The sequence below is a fragment of the Pteronotus mesoamericanus genome, unplaced genomic scaffold, assembly GCF_021234165.1.
Source record: "Pteronotus mesoamericanus isolate MK-2021 breed Mesoamerican mustached bat unplaced genomic scaffold, CSHL_Meso_final contig_182, whole genome shotgun sequence".
Taxonomy (NCBI): Eukaryota; Metazoa; Chordata; class Mammalia; order Chiroptera; family Mormoopidae; genus Pteronotus; species Pteronotus mesoamericanus.
In genome coordinates this window covers 27,948,803-27,967,814 of record NW_026555078.1, presented here as the reverse complement: position 1 = coordinate 27,967,814, position 19,012 = coordinate 27,948,803, and the positions used below count along the sequence as shown (strand labels likewise).

General features: G+C 34.7%; 2 protein-coding genes across 3 annotated transcripts in view; one reads left to right on the top strand and one right to left on the bottom strand.

Annotated features, from left to right (window-relative positions):
- The window catches only part of MNAT1 (MNAT1 component of CDK activating kinase), a 167,354-nt gene that overhangs the window by 64,651 nt on the left and 83,691 nt on the right, over window positions 1–19,012 (top strand). The window lies entirely within an intron of this gene.
- Window positions 9,624–10,479, bottom strand: LOC129065985 (40S ribosomal protein S4, X isoform-like). Its single transcript, XM_054567475.1, has one exon. It carries the CDS (start codon window positions 10,380–10,382, stop codon window positions 9,624–9,626), a length of 759 nt encoding a protein of 252 aa, XP_054423450.1. The 5' UTR covers window positions 10,383–10,479.

Genomic DNA, 19,012 nt, shown 5'->3' with positions numbered 1-19,012 from the left:
TGTGTTTTCTTAGTCTATATAAAATTTTAAGCTTATAGTGAAGGGAAACATTTCTTAAAATTCAGACTTCTGGTTTCTGGTACGTCATGTAAAAAGCTTGGAAGTTGCCACTACATCCTCAAGAAAAGCTTGGAAATTGCCGCTCCATCCTCACACTGAGAAAACAACTGTCCTTAGATCCATAAATGGAGAGGTCACAAGGCTAATTACTGCCCTAAAAATTGGAGAGACTCGCAGAGAACACAGAGAATCACAGCTTCTCAGCATCCTTTCAGGGAACGAGTGATGGTACAGGGAAATCTGAACTGTCATTGACAAAAATTGTGGAGGCTCAGTGTGGATAACTCTGAGAGTTAAAAACTCCAGAGGGTACCTGGCTTTGGAGGGCCCCACACTTTCATTTTACCTCTTGCCTCTCTACCAGGTTCTTTCAGTGAATATTGAGAAAAATTCCCTTGTGCTTCTGGCAGATAAAGGGGGAAAAGGAGCTGTTTTGAAATAAGAGTATTTGGTTTTACTTAACAAGGCGTGCCCTCAAGAAACTTTCATCAGAGCTTAACCTGCTGGAATTTTCTCAGAACCTAACTGATGGGGAAGGGAAATGCCCAACTCTAGCTACTCAAGCCTTCCACGTGGGGAAAAGAAATACACAGCTTTAGATCATCTTTGTCATTCTGCCCTACCTAAGAGGAGAAAGATGGACTGAGAGGCATGTGTGAAGTTCACAGTCCAGAAGTGTAGGTCCTCTAAAAGACTGAGACCTAATCATGTGACTATAAAATGCTCTCCTCTCTTCCCTTACCACCACAGTACTAATGGCTTATTTACAGCAGTTCCTTTTACCCAGTGCATCATGCTTGGCTATCAAGGAAAAAAAAATGAGACATACTAAAAGACAGAAAACATGGTTGGAAAGACATAGAGAAAACATCAGAACCAGGCTCTGATATGGCAGGGATGTTGGAATTTTCAGACCAGGAGTTTAAAACAACTGCGATCAATATGGATAAAGCAGACAACATGCAGGAGCAGATGGACAATATTAAGCAGAGAGATGGAAATTCTTAGAACTGAAAAGAAATGCTAGAGAAAAAAAAAACACTTTAACAAAAATCAAGAATGTCTTTGATGGGCTTCTTAGTAGACTAGACACACCTGAGGATCTTTGAACAAGAAGATAAATCAGTAGATTCCTTGCAAACTTAAAACCAAAGAGAAAAAGACTGGGAAAAAAAAAAGGAACAACATCCAAGGACTTTGAGACAACTACAAAAGGTATATTATGTATAATAGGAACACCAGAAAAAGAAGGGAAAAAGGAACAGAAGAAATATTTGAAACAATAACGACTGAGAACTTCCCTAAATTAATGTCAGACACTACACCAAAGATCCAGGAAGCTCAGAGAACATGAAGTAGGATAAATGCAACACCCCCTGGCCTCGCCCCTGTATCTATGCATATCATTTTTAAGTTACAGAAAATTGAAGATAGGGAAAAAGTCCTGAAGGAGGCAGAGGAAAACAAACACCTTGCCCAAAGAGGAGCAAAGGTGAAAATTATACCTGACTTCTTGGAAGCCACATGAGCAAGAGGAGAGTGGAGTGGAATATTTAAGGTGTTTAGACAAAAAAGCCACTAACCTAGAATAATTTACCCTGAAAAATTACCCTTTAAAAATGAAGGAGAGAGAATGATTATCAGACAAACAAAATTCAAGATTTTTTTGCCAGTAGACCTTCCTTGCAAGAAGTGTTAAAAAAAGTTCTTTCGAGACAAGGAAAATATAGGTAAAAAACAGATATATGTAAAGGAAGAGCATCAGAGAAGAAATAAGTAAAAGTAAAAATAAAAACTTATGTTTTTGTTCTTAATTGACCTAATAGGTAAGTTTGTTTAAAATAGTAAGCAATACTGTACTTGATTATTTTTACTTCTGTGTGTGTATCTGTAAATATATATATGCTTATGTGGTGTATGTGTGTATGTGCGTATACATGCTTATAGGCACACACATGCTTATCCATAAGTGAAATGAATGACCAAATAATACAAGGGACAGGAGGAAGCAATCAGAATTATTTGATTTATGGATATGTGGGTTCCTGAATAGTATAAATATTCATGATCAGTTTTAAACTTACAAATGTAGTTAGTATTAACACATCTTCAAATGTAGGGAAAAAGACTACTAATTAAGAAATTACCAAAGCTTTTAATTAAGAGACAATAAGTATAGAAGGAATAAAATGGGCATGGGAAGACTCAGGTACAATTGGATAAAACTTCAGCTTCACCATTTATTAGATGCATATCCATGGGTAAGGTTTTACTTTATTCTTTCTGAGTATGTTTTCTCATATTGGTAAAGTTAAGATATTTTTAACTGTATGTGATTATTTGGAGGATTAAAGTGTGTGTGTGTGTGTGTGTGTGTGTGTGTGTGTGTAAAATTCTGGGATTTAGGATTCTTGAACTTGAGGAAATTTTATAATAAATTTAGCATTTTGATACTTCTATAAATATATAACATTGCTGTGACCATGGTGTTTGGTTTTGTTTTAAAGTTTTTAAAATTTGTTTTTAAATTCACATGTGGTAAAGGGTCATAACAAATGCAGTCTTGTGATGTACAGGGTCTTGACAAATGCAGAGTTCCATATCTACTGCTATAATCACAACACAGAGCAGTTCCATCTCCTCAAAATTCCCTTGTGCTAGCCTTTCTTGGTTAACCCTGCACATGCCCCCTCCCCCGCCAGCAGTCAGTGATCTGTTCTTTCAGGTCTAGCTTTGTTAGTTTAACAACACACATTTGAAATCATATTGTTGCATGTATTTATAGTTGTTCTTTTCTGTTGAGTAATATACCGCATGTATGGATGTACCAGTTTTTTATCCATCCATCAGTTGAAGGACATTTGGGTGGTTTCCTTTTTTTATGATTATGAATAAAGCTTCTGTAAACATTGCATACAATTGTGTGTGTACATAAGTTTTCATTTCTCTTGGGTAAATACTAAGAATGAGATTGGCAATTTATATGGTAAGGGTATGTTTAGCTTTGTAAGAAACAGTTTTGGAAACTGTTTTCCAAAGTGGCTATACCAGTTTGCATTCCCACCAGCATTGTATGAGTGTTCCAGTTGCTCTGCATCCTTGACAGCCCTCAGTATTACGAGTTTTAAAAATATTTTAGCCATTCTAACAAGTGTGTAGTGGCATCTCATTGTTTTAATATGCATTTCCCTGGTGACTAATAATGTTGAAAATCTTTTCATGAGCTTATTTGCCATCAGTATTTCATTTGTCCTAACATTTAACTTAATACATCAGATATCTTACTAAAAAGTGTTGGAACCTTATTATTTTCTTCTTTCCTCCCTCTTTTTTTGTTTTGTGAATTGTACTGTATATATACAAACGTGCACAGAACCAAATCATACAGCTCAGTGAATTAGCACAAAGTGAACATCTGTGTAACCATTAGTCAGGTAAAAGAAAAAAGTATTGTCAGTGCTCTAGAAAACGTCCTCATGACTTCTCTTTTTGGTCTGCACTGGGTTCTTTTTCCCCAAATTAGTCACCTTTTTTTTTTTTTTTTTTTTAATGGCAGTTTTCTTCTGGTTCTTATAAATAGCTTTAACATCTAAGCATACATGCCTTAACCTGATTAATGTTTGCTTGTCCATATTGTATTTGTGAGATTCATCCAGGTTTTTGCATATAGCTATAATTATGTTTTCTCATTTTCATTGCTGGTTAATATTCCACTGGAGGAATATATGATTGACCCTTGAACAGCAGGGGTTTGAACTGCACAAGTCCACTTATACGTGGATTTTTTTTTTTTGATGAAAGCCTGTAGTGTTTTTAATCCACGGCTGGGATTCTGTGGATGCAGAGGACCGACTGTATACATGGATCTATGCCACTGTATTTAGGGGACTGAGCATCTGTGGGTTTTGTTATCGGCAGAGTGAGTGTCCTGGAACCAGTCCCCCATGGACACCAAGGGATAGCTTAAGTTTGGGTGCCTGTGTTGTAAGGGTCAGCTGCACTGCTGTTTATTCCACTATTGATGGACTTTGGGATTTTTTTGAGTTTTGGTACTATAAATTATCCTGACATTTTTATGTGTGTTTCTTTGTGCATTTGTACATACATTTTTTTGGTAGATATTTCTTTACCTAAGAACAGAGTTAATAGATCATAGAGAATATGTGTGCTTACTTTAGGAGATACTACCAAATTGTTTTCCAGAGTGGTTTTTACCAATTGTACTTTTGCCAGCAGTGTTCTTGTTATTCCCTGTTCTTGCCAAGACTTGTGATTTTTCTGTCTCTTCCAGTTTAACCAATTTGATGTGTATATTATAGAGTTTTGTGATTTTAATCTGCATTTTATTTCACTGATCGCTAATGAGGTTGAGTGTGGGCTATCCTATTTTTGTGAAATACCTTTTCAGCACTCTTGCTCTTATGTGAAAGTTCTTTGTATCTTCTGGATTTAAGCCTTCTATTAGTCATATGTGTTGTAAATAATTTTTATCACATCATGGCTTCTTTTTTCTACTTTTTAAAGGATGTCTTTATTGTCTTACTTTTCTGTTATCTGTCTGGAATTCTTCCCTCCCTTCCTCCCTCCCTCTTTCCTTCCTTATTGTGTGAGGTGGATGGTCCAATTACGTTAATGCATGTTGAGATTCATGTAACTTAGTGTCTTATGGAATACTTGTTATCATTTATTATTATGACAAAATTCATCATTAGGGTCATGGCAAATTTCAGGTGAAATTTCAAATGACACAGGTTTTATGTGGATTTATTAATACTTATTTACTGACTGTGGAGACTGACACATAATATAGATCAAAATCTAAATGCTGTTCAAATAACCAGTTTTTAATTTTATTGATTTATTTTCCTATTGTCTCTGTTTTTTATTACACTTACATTTAATCTTTATTATTCCTTTACTTGTCTTAATTGGGCTGTAACTTGCTCTGCTTTTCTAGTTTCTAAAGGTAGAGGCTTAGGTCATTGATGTTAGACCTTTCTAAATTTTTATTGTCATTTAATAGTATAAATGCTATTTTGACCATTATTTACTTGCATCTAATGCATTTTGACATGTTGTCTTCATACTTTTGAGTCCTTTGAGAAGCAGTTACCAAAATTAGTTTAAATGTGCAAGAAATGTGTCAGGGAAAATACGTGAGAGAGAAAATGAGGAGGCAGCTCTAGAAGGCTGAGAGCATCATCAGACTGGGATGTAGGTTTGATTCTAAGTGAAGAAAGGAGAAAGGTTGGGTGGAGGTATCTCATACTACAGTATATTTCTAAGGAAAGTTTGGCAAGGTGGCTGGGGAGTGCTTGCAGCAAAGTTTTCTGGCAGAAGAGACTTGAATCTCTTAAGGAAGGAACTGCCTTGGTATTCTTGCCTCACTTAGGTTGGCTAAAAGCAGCCCATGGAATTCATGGACTTGGTGCAAATGTGGAGATGGATTTGAGAGTGCAGCAACCAGGAGTCTTGGCCCATAATGCTCCTGCAGCTGGAGAGCTGAGAGGTGTATTCCTGTGGCCAGCACAGTTGTGTTTTCTTTTTCATTTAGCTCAAATTTTTGTGTAATTTTATTTTTGACTTTTTGCTTTACCTTGGGTTATTTAGAAATGTGTTAATTTCTAAATATTTTCAGTTTTTCTAAATACCCTTTTGCTACTGATTTCTAGTTTAATTCCATTGTAGTGAGAGAACATACTATGTATGGTTTCAAATATCTTGGATCTATTGAAACTTTTTTTATTGCTTGATGATGTCATTTGGTCTTGGGCAGTGTCCTCTTGAGTGTGAACTAGGTCAGCTTAATTGATACTGTTGTTTTCTGTTTCCTTACTGATTTTCTTTTTTTCTTTCAGTTACTGAGAGAGCAGGGTTGAAGTACTTTAGAATAATTATGGATTAAAAAATAAATTTTTTTGCACGTATCTTTTCAAGACCTGTTTTTATTTGCATAAACATATAGGATTGTTACATCCTCTGAGTCTTTGACATTTTTATTATTATGAAATATATCTCTTTATTCCTGGTAATATTCTTTGAACTACTACTTCTGCCTGTGCTAATATAGCCACTCTAACTTTTTTTTGATTAGTGTTTTCATGGTATGAGTTGTTTTTTAAAGACAGTATACAGACAGTTGGGTCTTGCTTTTTCATTAAATCTGATAATCTCCCTTTACTTATTGTTTGAAAGCAGTTATTGATATGGTTGGGTTTAAATTTACCTTCATTAAATTTGGAAAAATATTTCTTCATGTATTTTTCTATTCTTTCCTTCCTTTCTTCCTCTGTGATTTTAATTACATATCATACTGCTTGATATTATTACACAGTTCATCAATACTTTGTTATTTTATTTATTTTTTACTATTATTATTTTAATCCTCACCCAAGGATATATTTATTGATTTTTAGGGAAAGAGAGAGATAGAGAGACAAACATCTATCACTTGCCTCCCATATGTACCCCAGTCAGGGATCAAATATGCGACCTAGATATGTGCCATGACTGGGAATCGAACCTACAACCTTTTGATGTATGCGATGTCGGTCCAGTTAACTGAGCTACCCACCCAGGGCCTTTGTTTGTTACTTTAATAGTTATAGTTTCCTTTTGCTTTGGGTGGCTTCCTAGATTTGCCCTTAAGTTTACTTATCTTTACTTTGTTAGTATTTAATCTGTTGTTTATCCAACTTGTTACATTTTTCATTTCAGGTAGTTTGTATTTTAAATTGCTACATGCTCCCTTTGGAACTTTTTTATATCTTCCATTTCTCTCCTCATCATTTTCATGTTTCCGTCCTACCTTTTGAACATATGGAGCATATTTTTAATAGCTATTTTGACCTCCTTGCCTGCTAATTTAATCTTTGCCATTTCTTTGTGTGCTTCTATTGGCTGATTTGTTTTCACCTGGTTTGGGTCATATATTTCTGCATTTTTTTTTAATATCTGGTAATTTTTGGTATTCCATGAATATTTTCAGACTTTGGGAACAGTTAAGTCACCTATAATCTAGAAGATTCTTGTAAGGATTGCTTTTAAACATTTTTAGAGCATACAAGAGCAGACTTGAATGTTAGGCTAATTTTAGCTCCACTTTGAAGGTGATACTATTTTGAGAACTGCACTTGATGCCCCTTGAATTGAGAGGCCTTTTTATCTTGTTTTTTGAGAATATGAATTATTCTGGCCCTGTGTGAATTTGGGGATTGTTTGACCTATTGGTTTTTCAGGTTATTTACTTGGCCTTGAGTAGTTTATACTCCCTTATGTGCAGATTATTACCCAGGCAAAAATTAAGGGCATTGCTCTAACATCTCTAGAACAGAGGTAAGCAAATTACAGTTCATAGGCCAAGTTCCACCTACCACCTGTTACTGTAACTAAAGTTTTATTGGAACATAGCCATACTCATTCATTTATGTATTGTCTTTGTCTGCTTTTGTGTTTTAATCTCAGAATTGCGTCTTTATGACAGAGATCATATGACCTGCAAAGCCTAAAATATTTATCTGCCCTTTACAGGAAATGTTTGCTGACCCTTGCTTTAGAGTTTGTGCAGAATATTCCTCTCTGGTAATCTGCCCTGCAAATTATACCTTAATTCAAAATTTTAAATATGAAAACTACCATATGTAATAGCATCAAAACATGAAATTCTTAGGGGTAATAAAATATGTAAAAGAACTTTATACAAAAAATATTATATGCAACACAACGATGATGAGAGAAATAAAAACTATGTAAATGGAAAGATATGGTCTGAGAGACTTTTTAGCTGTTTTCTTTTTTCATATTTTTTACACCTTTTTGTTTTATAAATTTTTTCAATTACAGTTTACCATTAACATTATTTTGTATTAGTTTCAGGTGTTCAGCATCGTGGTTACACAATCATATGCTTTGCAAGGTGTTCCCTCTGATATTTCCAGTACCCAACTGGCACCATACATAGTTATTACAATATTATTGACTGTATTTCCTATGCTGTACTTTACATCCCCATGACTATTTTGTGACTACCAATCTTTACTTCTCAGTCCTTTGACCTTTTTCTCCCAGTCCCCCAATACCCTTCCCCTTTGGTAACTATCAGTCTGTTCTCTGTATCTTTGAGTCTGATCCTGTTTTGTTGTTTGTTTATAATTTTATTTAGATTCCATGTATAAGTGAAATTATATGGTATCTGCCTTTCTCTGACTTCTTTCACTTAGCATGACATCCTCTAGGTTCATTCATGCTTTTAGCAAATGGTAATATTTTGTTCTTTTTTTAATAACTGAGTAATATTTCATTCTATATATGTACTACAGCTTTTTTATCCACGTGTCTGTTGATGGGCACTTGGGCTGCTTCAGTAGCTTGGTATTGCAAATAACACTGCAATGAACATAGGGATTCATGTATTCTTTTGAATTAGTGTGTTATATGTGTGTTTTAACCCCAGTACCATGCTGTTTTGATTACTCTGGCCTTATAGTGTAGTTTGATATCACCAGGTAGCATAACTCCTCCAACTTTGTTCAGTCTTTCTCAGGATGGCTGTGGCTTGATGATTTGTTCTAATTCTGTGAAATATGTCATTGGTATTTTGATAGGAATTGCTTTGAATCTATAGATTACTTTGGGTAGTATGGAAATTTTAACAATGTTAATTCTTTGTATATATGAGCATGGTATATGCTTTCATTTATTTGTATTTTCTGTAGTTTCTTATACTATTCCGAGTACAGGTTTTTTACCTCCTTGGTTAAATTTAGTCCTAGGTATATTTATTTATTTTTGATGCAATTGAAAAAGGGATTGCTTTCTTTGTTTCCATTTATGATAGTTTATTATTGGTGTATACAAATGCAACTAATTTCTGGATATTTATTTTGTGTCCTATTTTACTGAAGTTCAAGTTGTTTTTGTTTTTGTTTTTTTATTTATTTTTATTTTTTAATAAGCTTTTTAAAAATAATTTTACATCTACAGAAAAACTGTTAAGATAGTAGAGTTCCGATGTACCTGGAACCAGTTCCACCAATTATTAACATCTTACATTGGTATGGTGTACTTGTTACATTTAATAAACGAATATTAATACAGTAACTAAAATCTGTAACATTTCAACTGCAATTACATAAACATTCAAAACAAAACTTATTTTGCAACAAACCTACAAACTTAAATATATGTAGAAAACTGTCTATGCAGCTATGAGATACGAAGTAAGACGTGACTAAAAGGGAATAACCAAACAAATAAAACAAGAGTTTTGCGGCAGCAGATAGCTGGTTACAAACTTAAAGGTACAATTAACTAACCCTGGAGTGTATAAAAAAAGGGAGGTTGAAGTGAGAATGACTGTAAGGTAAGGGACTCTCACACTCATTTAGCTATTAAGTCCCACAGGAAAAGGGAGGGAAATTTAGGTTACGGGTTATTAATGCGTTAGTGAGCATGTGCATTCCCCCCATCATCTTCTTTTCATGCTGAATTATCTTTAATTGTACAAAGATTCTTCTAATCAAGCCACCTAGGCTCACTTCACCCACTGTTTGGCTGCCAGCCTCTTATCTCTCTTCAGGGATGGTGAGGCGGATGCCCTTTCTACGGGGAAGGGAAATCCACGATCTGTTGCCTTTGCCAATAACGAAGATGTTGGAGAGCCTGGTGGCAAAGCTGTTGCCGTTGGCATCTTTCACATGAACTACGTCAAAAGAACCAGGGTGTTTCTCTCTGTTGGTGATCACGCCAATTCTTCCCAGGTTAGCACCTCTGGTCACCATACACAGGTTACCGGTGTCAAACTTGATGAAATCAGTAATTTTGCCAGTCTCCAAATTAATCTGAATGGTGTTGTTGACCGTGATGAGGGGATCAGGGTAGCAGATGGTGCGAGCATCGGGGGTCACTAGGTGAGGGATTCCTTTTGTGCCCACAAAGATCTTCCTCACTTCACACAACTTGTACTTGGCCTCCTCAGGTGAAATACGATGAACAGCAAAGCGACCCTTGGTGTCATAGACCAGGAGGAAATTCTCTCTGGTCTTGTCGATGCTGATCACATCCATAAAGCCCGCGGGGTAGGTTATATCGGTTCGGACCTTGCCATCGATCTTAATGAACCGCTGCATGCAGATCTTCTTTACTTCATCCCCTGTTAGCGCGTACTTAAGCCTGTTCCTTAAGAAAATGATGAGAGGGAGACATTCTCTCAGCTTGTGCGGACCGGCAGATGGATGAGGAGCAAACACACCAGTCAGTTTGTCCAGCATCCAATGCTTTGGAGCTGCTACACGCTTCAGATGCTTCTTGGGACCACGAGCCATGGCTGTGCTAGGCACAGAAAGACGGCCCTCTTCTTGCTAATGAAAACGAAATGAAGTTCACGAGGAAAAGATAATCACCCGCCGTGTCTCGCTCCGCGATGGCGTCTCTCAAGTTGTTTTTGATAGAGTTCTCTGTGTACAGTACTATGTCATTTGCAAATAATGACAGTTTTATTTCTTCCTTTTCAGTTTTGATGCCTTTTATTTCTCCTTCTTCTCTGATTGCTGTGGCTAGGACTTCCAGTACTATGTTGAATAAGAGAGGTGAAAGCGGACATCTCTGCCTTTTGCCTGAACTTAACGGAAATGCTTTTAATCTTCCCCATTGAACATGATGCTCACTGTGGGTTTGTCATATATGGCCTTTATTATGTTGAGGTATATTCACTCTATTCTCACTTTGCTGAGAAGTTTTTCATAAATGGGTACTGGATTTTGTTGAATTTTTTTTCTGCATCTATTGATAGATAATCATAAAATTTTTATGCTGCGTTTTTAATGTGATATATCACATTTACTTGATTTGGAAATATTGCACCAACCTTGCAGCCTAGGAATGAATCCCATTTGATCATGATATATCACCTTTTCAGTGTACTGTTGGATTCAGTTTGCAAATATTTTGTTGAGGAATTTTACATCTATGTTCATCAGGGATATTGGCCTATAATTTTCTTTCTCTCTCTCTCTCTCTCTTTTTTTGTAATCCTCACCTGAGGATTTTAGAAATTGCTTTTAGAAAAAGAAAGGGGGAAATGGAAACATTGATGTGAAAGAGAAACATTATTTGCCTTCAGTACGCATCCCAACCGGGAATCTAACCTGCAACCCGGGTATGTGCCCTGACTGGGAGTCAGACTTGCGTGTTTGGTGCATAGGATGATGCTCTAACCAGCTGAGCCACCCAACCAGGGCTAGTTTTTTTTTTTTTTTCTTTGTAGTCTCTTTATCTGGTTTTGGAATTAGGATTAATGCTAGCCTTATAAATTAGCGTGGGGGTCATCTCTTCTCCTGAATTTTTGGGAATAGTTTGAGAAGTATAGGTGTTAATTCTTCTTTGAATATTTGGTAAAATTTGCCTGGAAAGTCATCCAGTCTAGGACTTTTGTGTGTTGGAAATTTTTTGATTACTGCTTCAATTTCATTAGTTGTAATTAATCTGTTTATATTTTCTGTTTCTTCTTGTTTCAGTATTTGGAGATTTTATGTTTCTAGGAATTTTTTTTCCAGATTGTCTAATTTGTTGGCATATAGTTCCTGATACATTTTTATAATCCTTTGAATTTATGTGGTGTCAGTTTTTACTTTTCCTCTTTCGTTTCTGATTTATTTGAATCTTTTTTTAAAAAATTAGTCTAGTTAAAGATTTGTTAATCTTGTTTATCTTTTCAAAGAATCAATTCTTGGTCTAATTGATATTTTGTAGTTTTTTAAAAACACTTTTGTTTATTTCTGCTCTAATCTTTATTATTTCCTTTCTTCTACTCACTTAGGTCTTTGTTTTTCATTCTTTTTCTAGTTCCTTTAAGTGTAACAATCCTCAATTGGATTGTTTATCTGAGATTTTTCTTTTTTCCTGAGGTGGGACTGTAATGCTATGAATTTCCTTCTTAGGACTACTTTCTCTATGTCCCATAGATTTTGAGTTGTCTTGTTCTCATTTTCATTTGTTTCAAGATATCTCTTCTTTTCTTCCTTGATCTCATTGTTAATGCATTAATCGTTCAGTAAATGTTACTTAGCCTCATGTATTTGTATGTTTTTCAGGTTTTTTCTTGTGAGTGATTGATTTCTAGTTTCGTACAATTGTGGTTAGAGAAGATGCTTGATATGATATCAGTCTCCTTAAAGACTTGTTTTGTGTTCTAACATGTCTATCCTGAAAATGTTCATGTGCACTTACAAAGGATATATACTCTGCTGCTTTTGGGTGAAATGTTCTGGAGATACCAGTTAAATTATTCTGATGTAGTGGGCCATTTTTTATTATTATTACTTTTTAAATCCTCACCTGAGGAGATGCTTATTGATTTTAGAGATAGAGGAAGGGGAGAAGAGACAGAGAGACAGACATAGATATGAGAAAGAAACATCGATCAGTTGCCTCCTGTACCCACCCCAATTGGGGATTGAACCCGCAACTTTGTGGTGTATGGAACAATGCTCCAATTAACTAAGCCACCTGGCCAACGTTGATCTAATGTGTCATTTAAAGCCACCATTTTGTTGTTGATTTTTTTTTTTTGTCTGGAAGCTCTATCCATTTATGTTAATGGAGTGTAAAATTCCCTATCATGATTGTATTACTGTCAGCCTCTCCACCAAGATTTTCTTCATATATTTAGGTGCTCCTGTGTTGGGTTCATAGATGTTTACAAGGGTAATATCCTCTCGTTGGGTTGCTTTTTTTTTTTCCTTTTTAAATTATGTCGTGCCCTTCTTTGTCTCTTACTGTAGACTTTGTTTTAAAGTCTGTTTTGTCAAATGTAAGTATTGCTACCCCAGCTTTTAAAAAAAATTTCCATTTGTATAAAATATCTTTTTCTGTTCCTTTACTTTTAGTCTTTGTGTATCTTTTGTGGTGAGGTGGGTATCTTGTAGAGAGCATGTATTGAGTTGGCCAAAAAGTTTGTTTAGTTTTTTTGTAAAATAAAAGACATGTTTTTCATTTTCACCAATAATTTTATTGACTTGGGTATTTTGAGTATGCCGGCTGTCTCCTGACTGGTATAAGCATTGATTGTTCTCATTATTGTCTCAGTTGGATCGCTGTCACCTTGAACAGGTTTACTCGACATGGAGCATCATCCCGCAAGAAATCTTCAGCATGAAACTTGCAAACCACTTTTGACACGTTTGATCAGTCACAGCAACTTTTATATGCACTGCAGAAATCTTTTTTTGATTTTAGTTGCATTTTTACCTTTCTTGAAATAATAAAGCATAATAAGCTGAAAATGTTGCACATATTCTTCCATCTTCAATATTGAAATGGCTACACAAAATTCACCAATTTTGATAATTAAAAAAAAAATGCACGCTGATATGACAGCTGTCACAAAGCAATCTAACAAAATTGTTTTGAATGAAGTTAAAGACAACTAAGCGTTACTAGAGCCATCCTATGGAAAAAACCAAACTTTTTGGCCAACCCAATAAATGGGTCTTGTTGTCTTACTCATTCAACTACCCTATGTCTCTTAGTTTGAGCATTTAAGCCATTTACATTTAAAGTGATTATTGATAGGTACAGAGTTATTGCCATTTTATTCTTTATAACTGTTCATTTTTTTCTTTCACCTTTTAAAGAAGGCCCTTTAACATTTCTTGCAATACTGGTTTGGTGATAAAGTACTCCTTCATTTATTTCTTGCCTGGGAAGCTATTTATTTCTCATTAATGTTGTCTTGGTTGTAGGTTCTAGCTTGTCATCACTTCGACTATTTCATATCAATCCCTTCTGCCCTGCAACGCTTCTTTTGAGAAATCAGCTCACAGTCTTATGGAGCTCCCATGTAGGTAATGAACTTTCTCTAGCCGCTTTCAAATTTTTTTCTGTCTTTAACCTTTGCCATTTTAATTATAATGTGTCTTGGTGTATGCCTCTTTGGGTTCATCTTGTTTGTGACTCTGCACTTCCTAGACTTGTGTGTTTTTTTTCCTTCATCAGGTTAGGGAATTTTTCAGTAATTTTTTTCATATAAGTTCTCAATACCAGTAATACCAGCTTTTTGACCTAGAATAGCTCCATTTCTTTTTCTTCTTGTATTGTATTATTGCCATATATGTTAGATTTTATATAAGCCCAGCCATACAGTTTTATCATTTTACTGGAGTTATTTTAAAAATTAGTTAAGAGAAGAAAAGAGGAAGAAATGTTTCCATCAAGTCTTTTGTATTTACCTATGTAATAACATTTGTGGTGTTCTTTATTCCTTTGTGAGAAATGCCTGCTGTGATTTCCTTTTATCCTGAAGGATATTTTTAGTATTTTTTTCTTTGTAATGTGTATCCTAGCAACAGATTGGTCAATATTTATTTATCTGGAAATGTCTACATTCTGCCTCTGTTGGATAGTTTAATAGGATAAATCTTTTTTTTAGAAGATTTTATTTATTTATTTTTAGAGAGAGGAAGGGAGAGATAGAGATGGAGAGAAACAGTGACCTGCGAGAGAAATGTTGTTTGGCTGCCTGTTGCACGCCCCAAACCAGGGAGCTGGCCTGCAGCCCAGGCATGTGCCCTGACCTGGAATTGAACCTTCAACCTTTCAGTGTACAGGATGACGCCCAACCCCCTGAGCCACACCAGTCAGGGCTGGATAAAGAATTCTTGATTGGCAGTATTTTCCTTTCAGTACTTTGAATACATCAGCCCACTCTGTTCTGACTTCTGTGTTTTCTGATGAGATTTCAGTTGTTAATCTTATTGGGGTTCCCTTGTGTATTAGGAACCATTTCATTTTGCAACTTTAAATATTTTCTCTTTCTCTTTGTCTTTCTGCATTCGCAGGGCCTAATGGCGCTTAATTTCCCTGATTTTATTACCCTTTTAGGGCTTTAGTTTAAAGAGGTAAATTTTAAAGGGAAGTTTCTTAGATTTTTACTGTTTTAAAACATTTTAAAAAAAGTTTATTTTTTACATATTGGCCTTTTTTTCTTGTTTTTGTGTTCCTGTAATTCAGTAATACCCATTTGAGGTGGGGCTACTTAAGTATCTTAGCTAGTAAGAAATGATAATAGTGTTTCAGTTTTATGTTTTATTTTATATTGTGGTATTATGTACCATTGCTTTCAGATTTTTCTCCTGCCTCATGAGATTTTATACACATATGCCTATATATACCTTTTTGTATATATTTGCCGGGTAAAAACATGTATTAAAAGAAGGCTTATGGGAATAAAAATACTGACTTTCTTAAGTGATATATGATCTTAATGTAATGTATTTTCTTTTCGATGAATAGTGAATGATCATCTTTAAGACTAGGTGAAAAACATACTATAGTATGTTTAGTATTTGTATTGAGGCATGTATTATTTTCTTTAGGAGTTTATGTCCCTAAATATTTAGCTCTGGACTGTGTCATTGTCAAGTAACATCTGGGATTAGAGTTCCCAACTGGATATCTAATTTTCCTGCCTTATTCTTTTAGAAGTGTTACTATGAGCAATAGGCAGGCCACAGAAACAAAGAAGGTGATTGGGACCAAGAAAAAAAAAAGGACCGAAACAGATGGTAGGGAAATAAAAGAAATAAAAAATTTCTTAAGCATTATTTGTTTGGGGTTGTTTTCTTGTTAAACACATGGAAATACTTTGCACGTTTGAGAATTACTGACTTCCTACATGTTATTTTTGAGAAACAGCAAATCATTCATGTAATATAAACATGATTATAGATTAACCGGAACTTTTCATTTCTGGGTCTTACTTTTTCATAAGATAAATGTCATTGCCTTTTTTCAAATCACATTCTGACTGTATTTGGGGGATCATAAACATAAATTTAAATTGAGTGATGCTAATGCAAGTAAATGACAAACATTCACTTAAAACTTTAGTATTTATAGTCTTGTTGAATTATATTGTGCTTTAAAAGTGAATGTTATTAGTGGGATTGGACATTTCAGAATGCACCTTAAGTCAATACAGTTAGTGATTTTGAAATGTCTGTGAAGTTAGATTTCTGCATCTGTAATCATATTAATTAAATATTATGATTGAAGAGTATTTTATACCTTTGAATGAACTTGCATGTAAATATGCAGCCTGGATATTACTCATCTTCTCCCCCACCCCTGTTTTTTACTGGTATGTTTCTAAACCCCATTAGAAAAATGGAAGTCAGAATGAGAATATAAGCCTTTAGATTCACAGTTCAATTTTTTTTCATTATACCACAGTGTCAAGATCTTGAGTTAAAAATGCAAAGTAGCAGACAGGTGGGTAAAGAAAGAAATTAAAGAAAAAGAATTTAATATAGGAAGTAATGTTTTATCTTAAACCAATCATATTATCAGTCCTAGGAGCTCTTACATTGTCCTAGTTTCTTGAAAGAGGATTATTGATAATGATATGGCTCTGTAAAATAGTCTTTTTATTTCTGTAGTATTGATTTTAGTAGAAATTAAGTCCATAAATGTAATTACCTGTTTCTGGTGCAAGGCCTCTTATCCTTGAAATGGTAAATTAATGTTGCATACTTTTTCATTGCTGTCACCAGTGTTGGCAAAATTGCCCTATGTCTTACCAAAGATTATCAAGGCATTTCCCTTGTGTTCTATAGCAGCTTGTACTTTTTTCAGTAGGAGGATCATTTTAGCTGAGAATGAGAAGAAATGGGGAGTATTTGTGGCCTTCTGTTGTTCTGTTCAATGGCACAATCAGGAGACTTTTTTTTCCTTGCCATTTACAGAAGATAGGCAGATTAACAGTATGGCTAGGGAAAAGTAAGTACTTTCATATTTGGCCAGGTGGGTTCACATTCTGGCTCCTTGAGTTAAGGCTTATGGGATATTGATTGGAAATAGTGTAAGCCTTATTCATTGGAATATACCTCACAATATGGTGTTTTTGTGAGAATAAAGTGAAATGAAAATAAGCTCAGAGAATATTATTTGAATGCTTTCCTGAGATACCATCAATTACAAAGATAAACTATTTCCAGATTTAACCTACTAGTTCTCCCATAGATAACATAGCTGATGGTTTTCTTAAAAAAGCATAAAGAAGTAACACCAAAGTAAAAGGAAGAGAGCGATTTGAGTGACCACGCCAAACAAGAGAAATCTTAGATATGAATGTATTATAGAATTTCCCAAAATTTTAAGCAGTCTAAAGACAAAGGAAGAATGATCTGTTCTAACTTATAAACAGGATATTAGGAAATAATGATACACTCTGTTAAAAAGTATTAATGTCTTTTTAAGTCATTAAAGGATGATTTAGAGGATAATTTCATTTAGCATATAATAGGAACACTAAAAGTAACCCTATTGTTTATTGGGTTTTACATTTTATCTGAATTCCTGTTGAATAGATACTGTCTGGTGAATATATGAAAAAACAAACATTGATCTGGTCATCGATTGTAATTATTGTGAGCAGAAATCAAGAATGTAGAGTGAGTCAAAGCCTTAGATGAAATCATAGTTAAGAAACAGTCTGCCACAGCTGGTGTGGCTCAGTGGCTTGAGTGCCAGCCTGTGAACTGAAAGGGTGCTGGTTCGATCGCTGGTCAGGGCACATGCCTGGGTTGTGGGCTGGGTCCCCAGTTGGGGGTGTGTGAGAGGCAACTGATTGATGTTATCTCTCACACATTAATATTTCTCTCCCACTCTTTTCTCCCTCTGTTCCCTTCTGCCTGAAACTAAATATATATATATATATATATTTTTTTTTTTTTAGAAAGAGAAACAATTTGGTACTTTCTTGATTAAAATACTGTAGTTAAAGAAACTTCCTAAATATTTATGAATTTGTATTCTGTATTGCTATAGTGATTCATGTCAATGCATTTTCTTCAGCAGAAAAGTATCTTTCTTCAGTAAGAATCATATACCTTAGAAAGTCTTATGAACAAAGAAACTGAAAAGAAGTTCTGGTTCAGCTTTTGGAAGACAATTACTGTGGTTTGTGTGCTTTTAGAAGATACGTAGAATTTTGACTCTGTCATATAGATTTCATCATCATTCATTAGATGCAGTTTTATGCATCTATTGGATATTGAGGCTTATCTTCATAGATTATTCTGGTGCTTTGGCTTATCTTGGTAAGTTATGAGGTGTTTAGCCATAGACAGGGTTATTGAAGAAAGTATAAAAAAAAATTCAGTGGCTAGTAAAACTGGAGAAAATCTTTAATATCCTGACTATTTCTGAAATTCTGTGAATTTTATAAAATTTTACCCAGGTTTGTCTGTAACCTTCCTAGTCCTCATCATGGAATTCCTGATGTTACTCTAATTGAGCCATTGTGAAAAATTGTAATTTTATTTTAAAAATCCGTTTTTTATGTAGGAAAATATAAAGAAGAAAAAATTTGGCCCAGATAATTTGTTGACAGTTATTAAACATACAAGCACTATAAGCAACATATAAAATGATCAGTGAATATTTCTTAGCGTATGTCTTTAAAAGGCAACTACTGCTTTGTATTTTATTTCAGAAAAAAAATGTTTTACAAATGTTCTTTTTAAAAGCAATAATAACTTAATAAAACCCAGATGTCTACTAAGCAAAATTGTGCAATGCAATTTCTTTCCTCCTCACACCTTACTGATATCAGGAAGTTTTGATTATGAGATGCATGATGGTGACTTAAATAAGATCAGGGAGAATGGTAGGACTCAGTAGGTTTGAGCGGAGTGTTTCCAGTCAGGAGCTTAGTGTTACAGTGTTGTGGGCACAGACAATGCTCTGGGAAAGGCACTAGGTACTAGGAATGCAAAAAGTGAAAGGAGAGAAGCTAAAATTTTAGAAATTTGAAAATTTCACCTAAGGCCAATGTTTTATCTAGGAAAGTGAAAGTAAACTTGTTTTGTTTTCCCTCCTATATTGCTCCCAGGGCTCTAAGACTAAATTTATAATAATGTGTTTTGTATAATGTTAGCTCAGGACTGTAACATCA

Excerpts from the sequence above, each read along its gene's own strand:
- LOC129065985 (XM_054567475.1), bottom strand. The coding sequence starts at position 10,382 with ATGGCTCGTGGTCCCAAGAAGCATCTGAAGCGTGTAGCAGCTCCAAAG.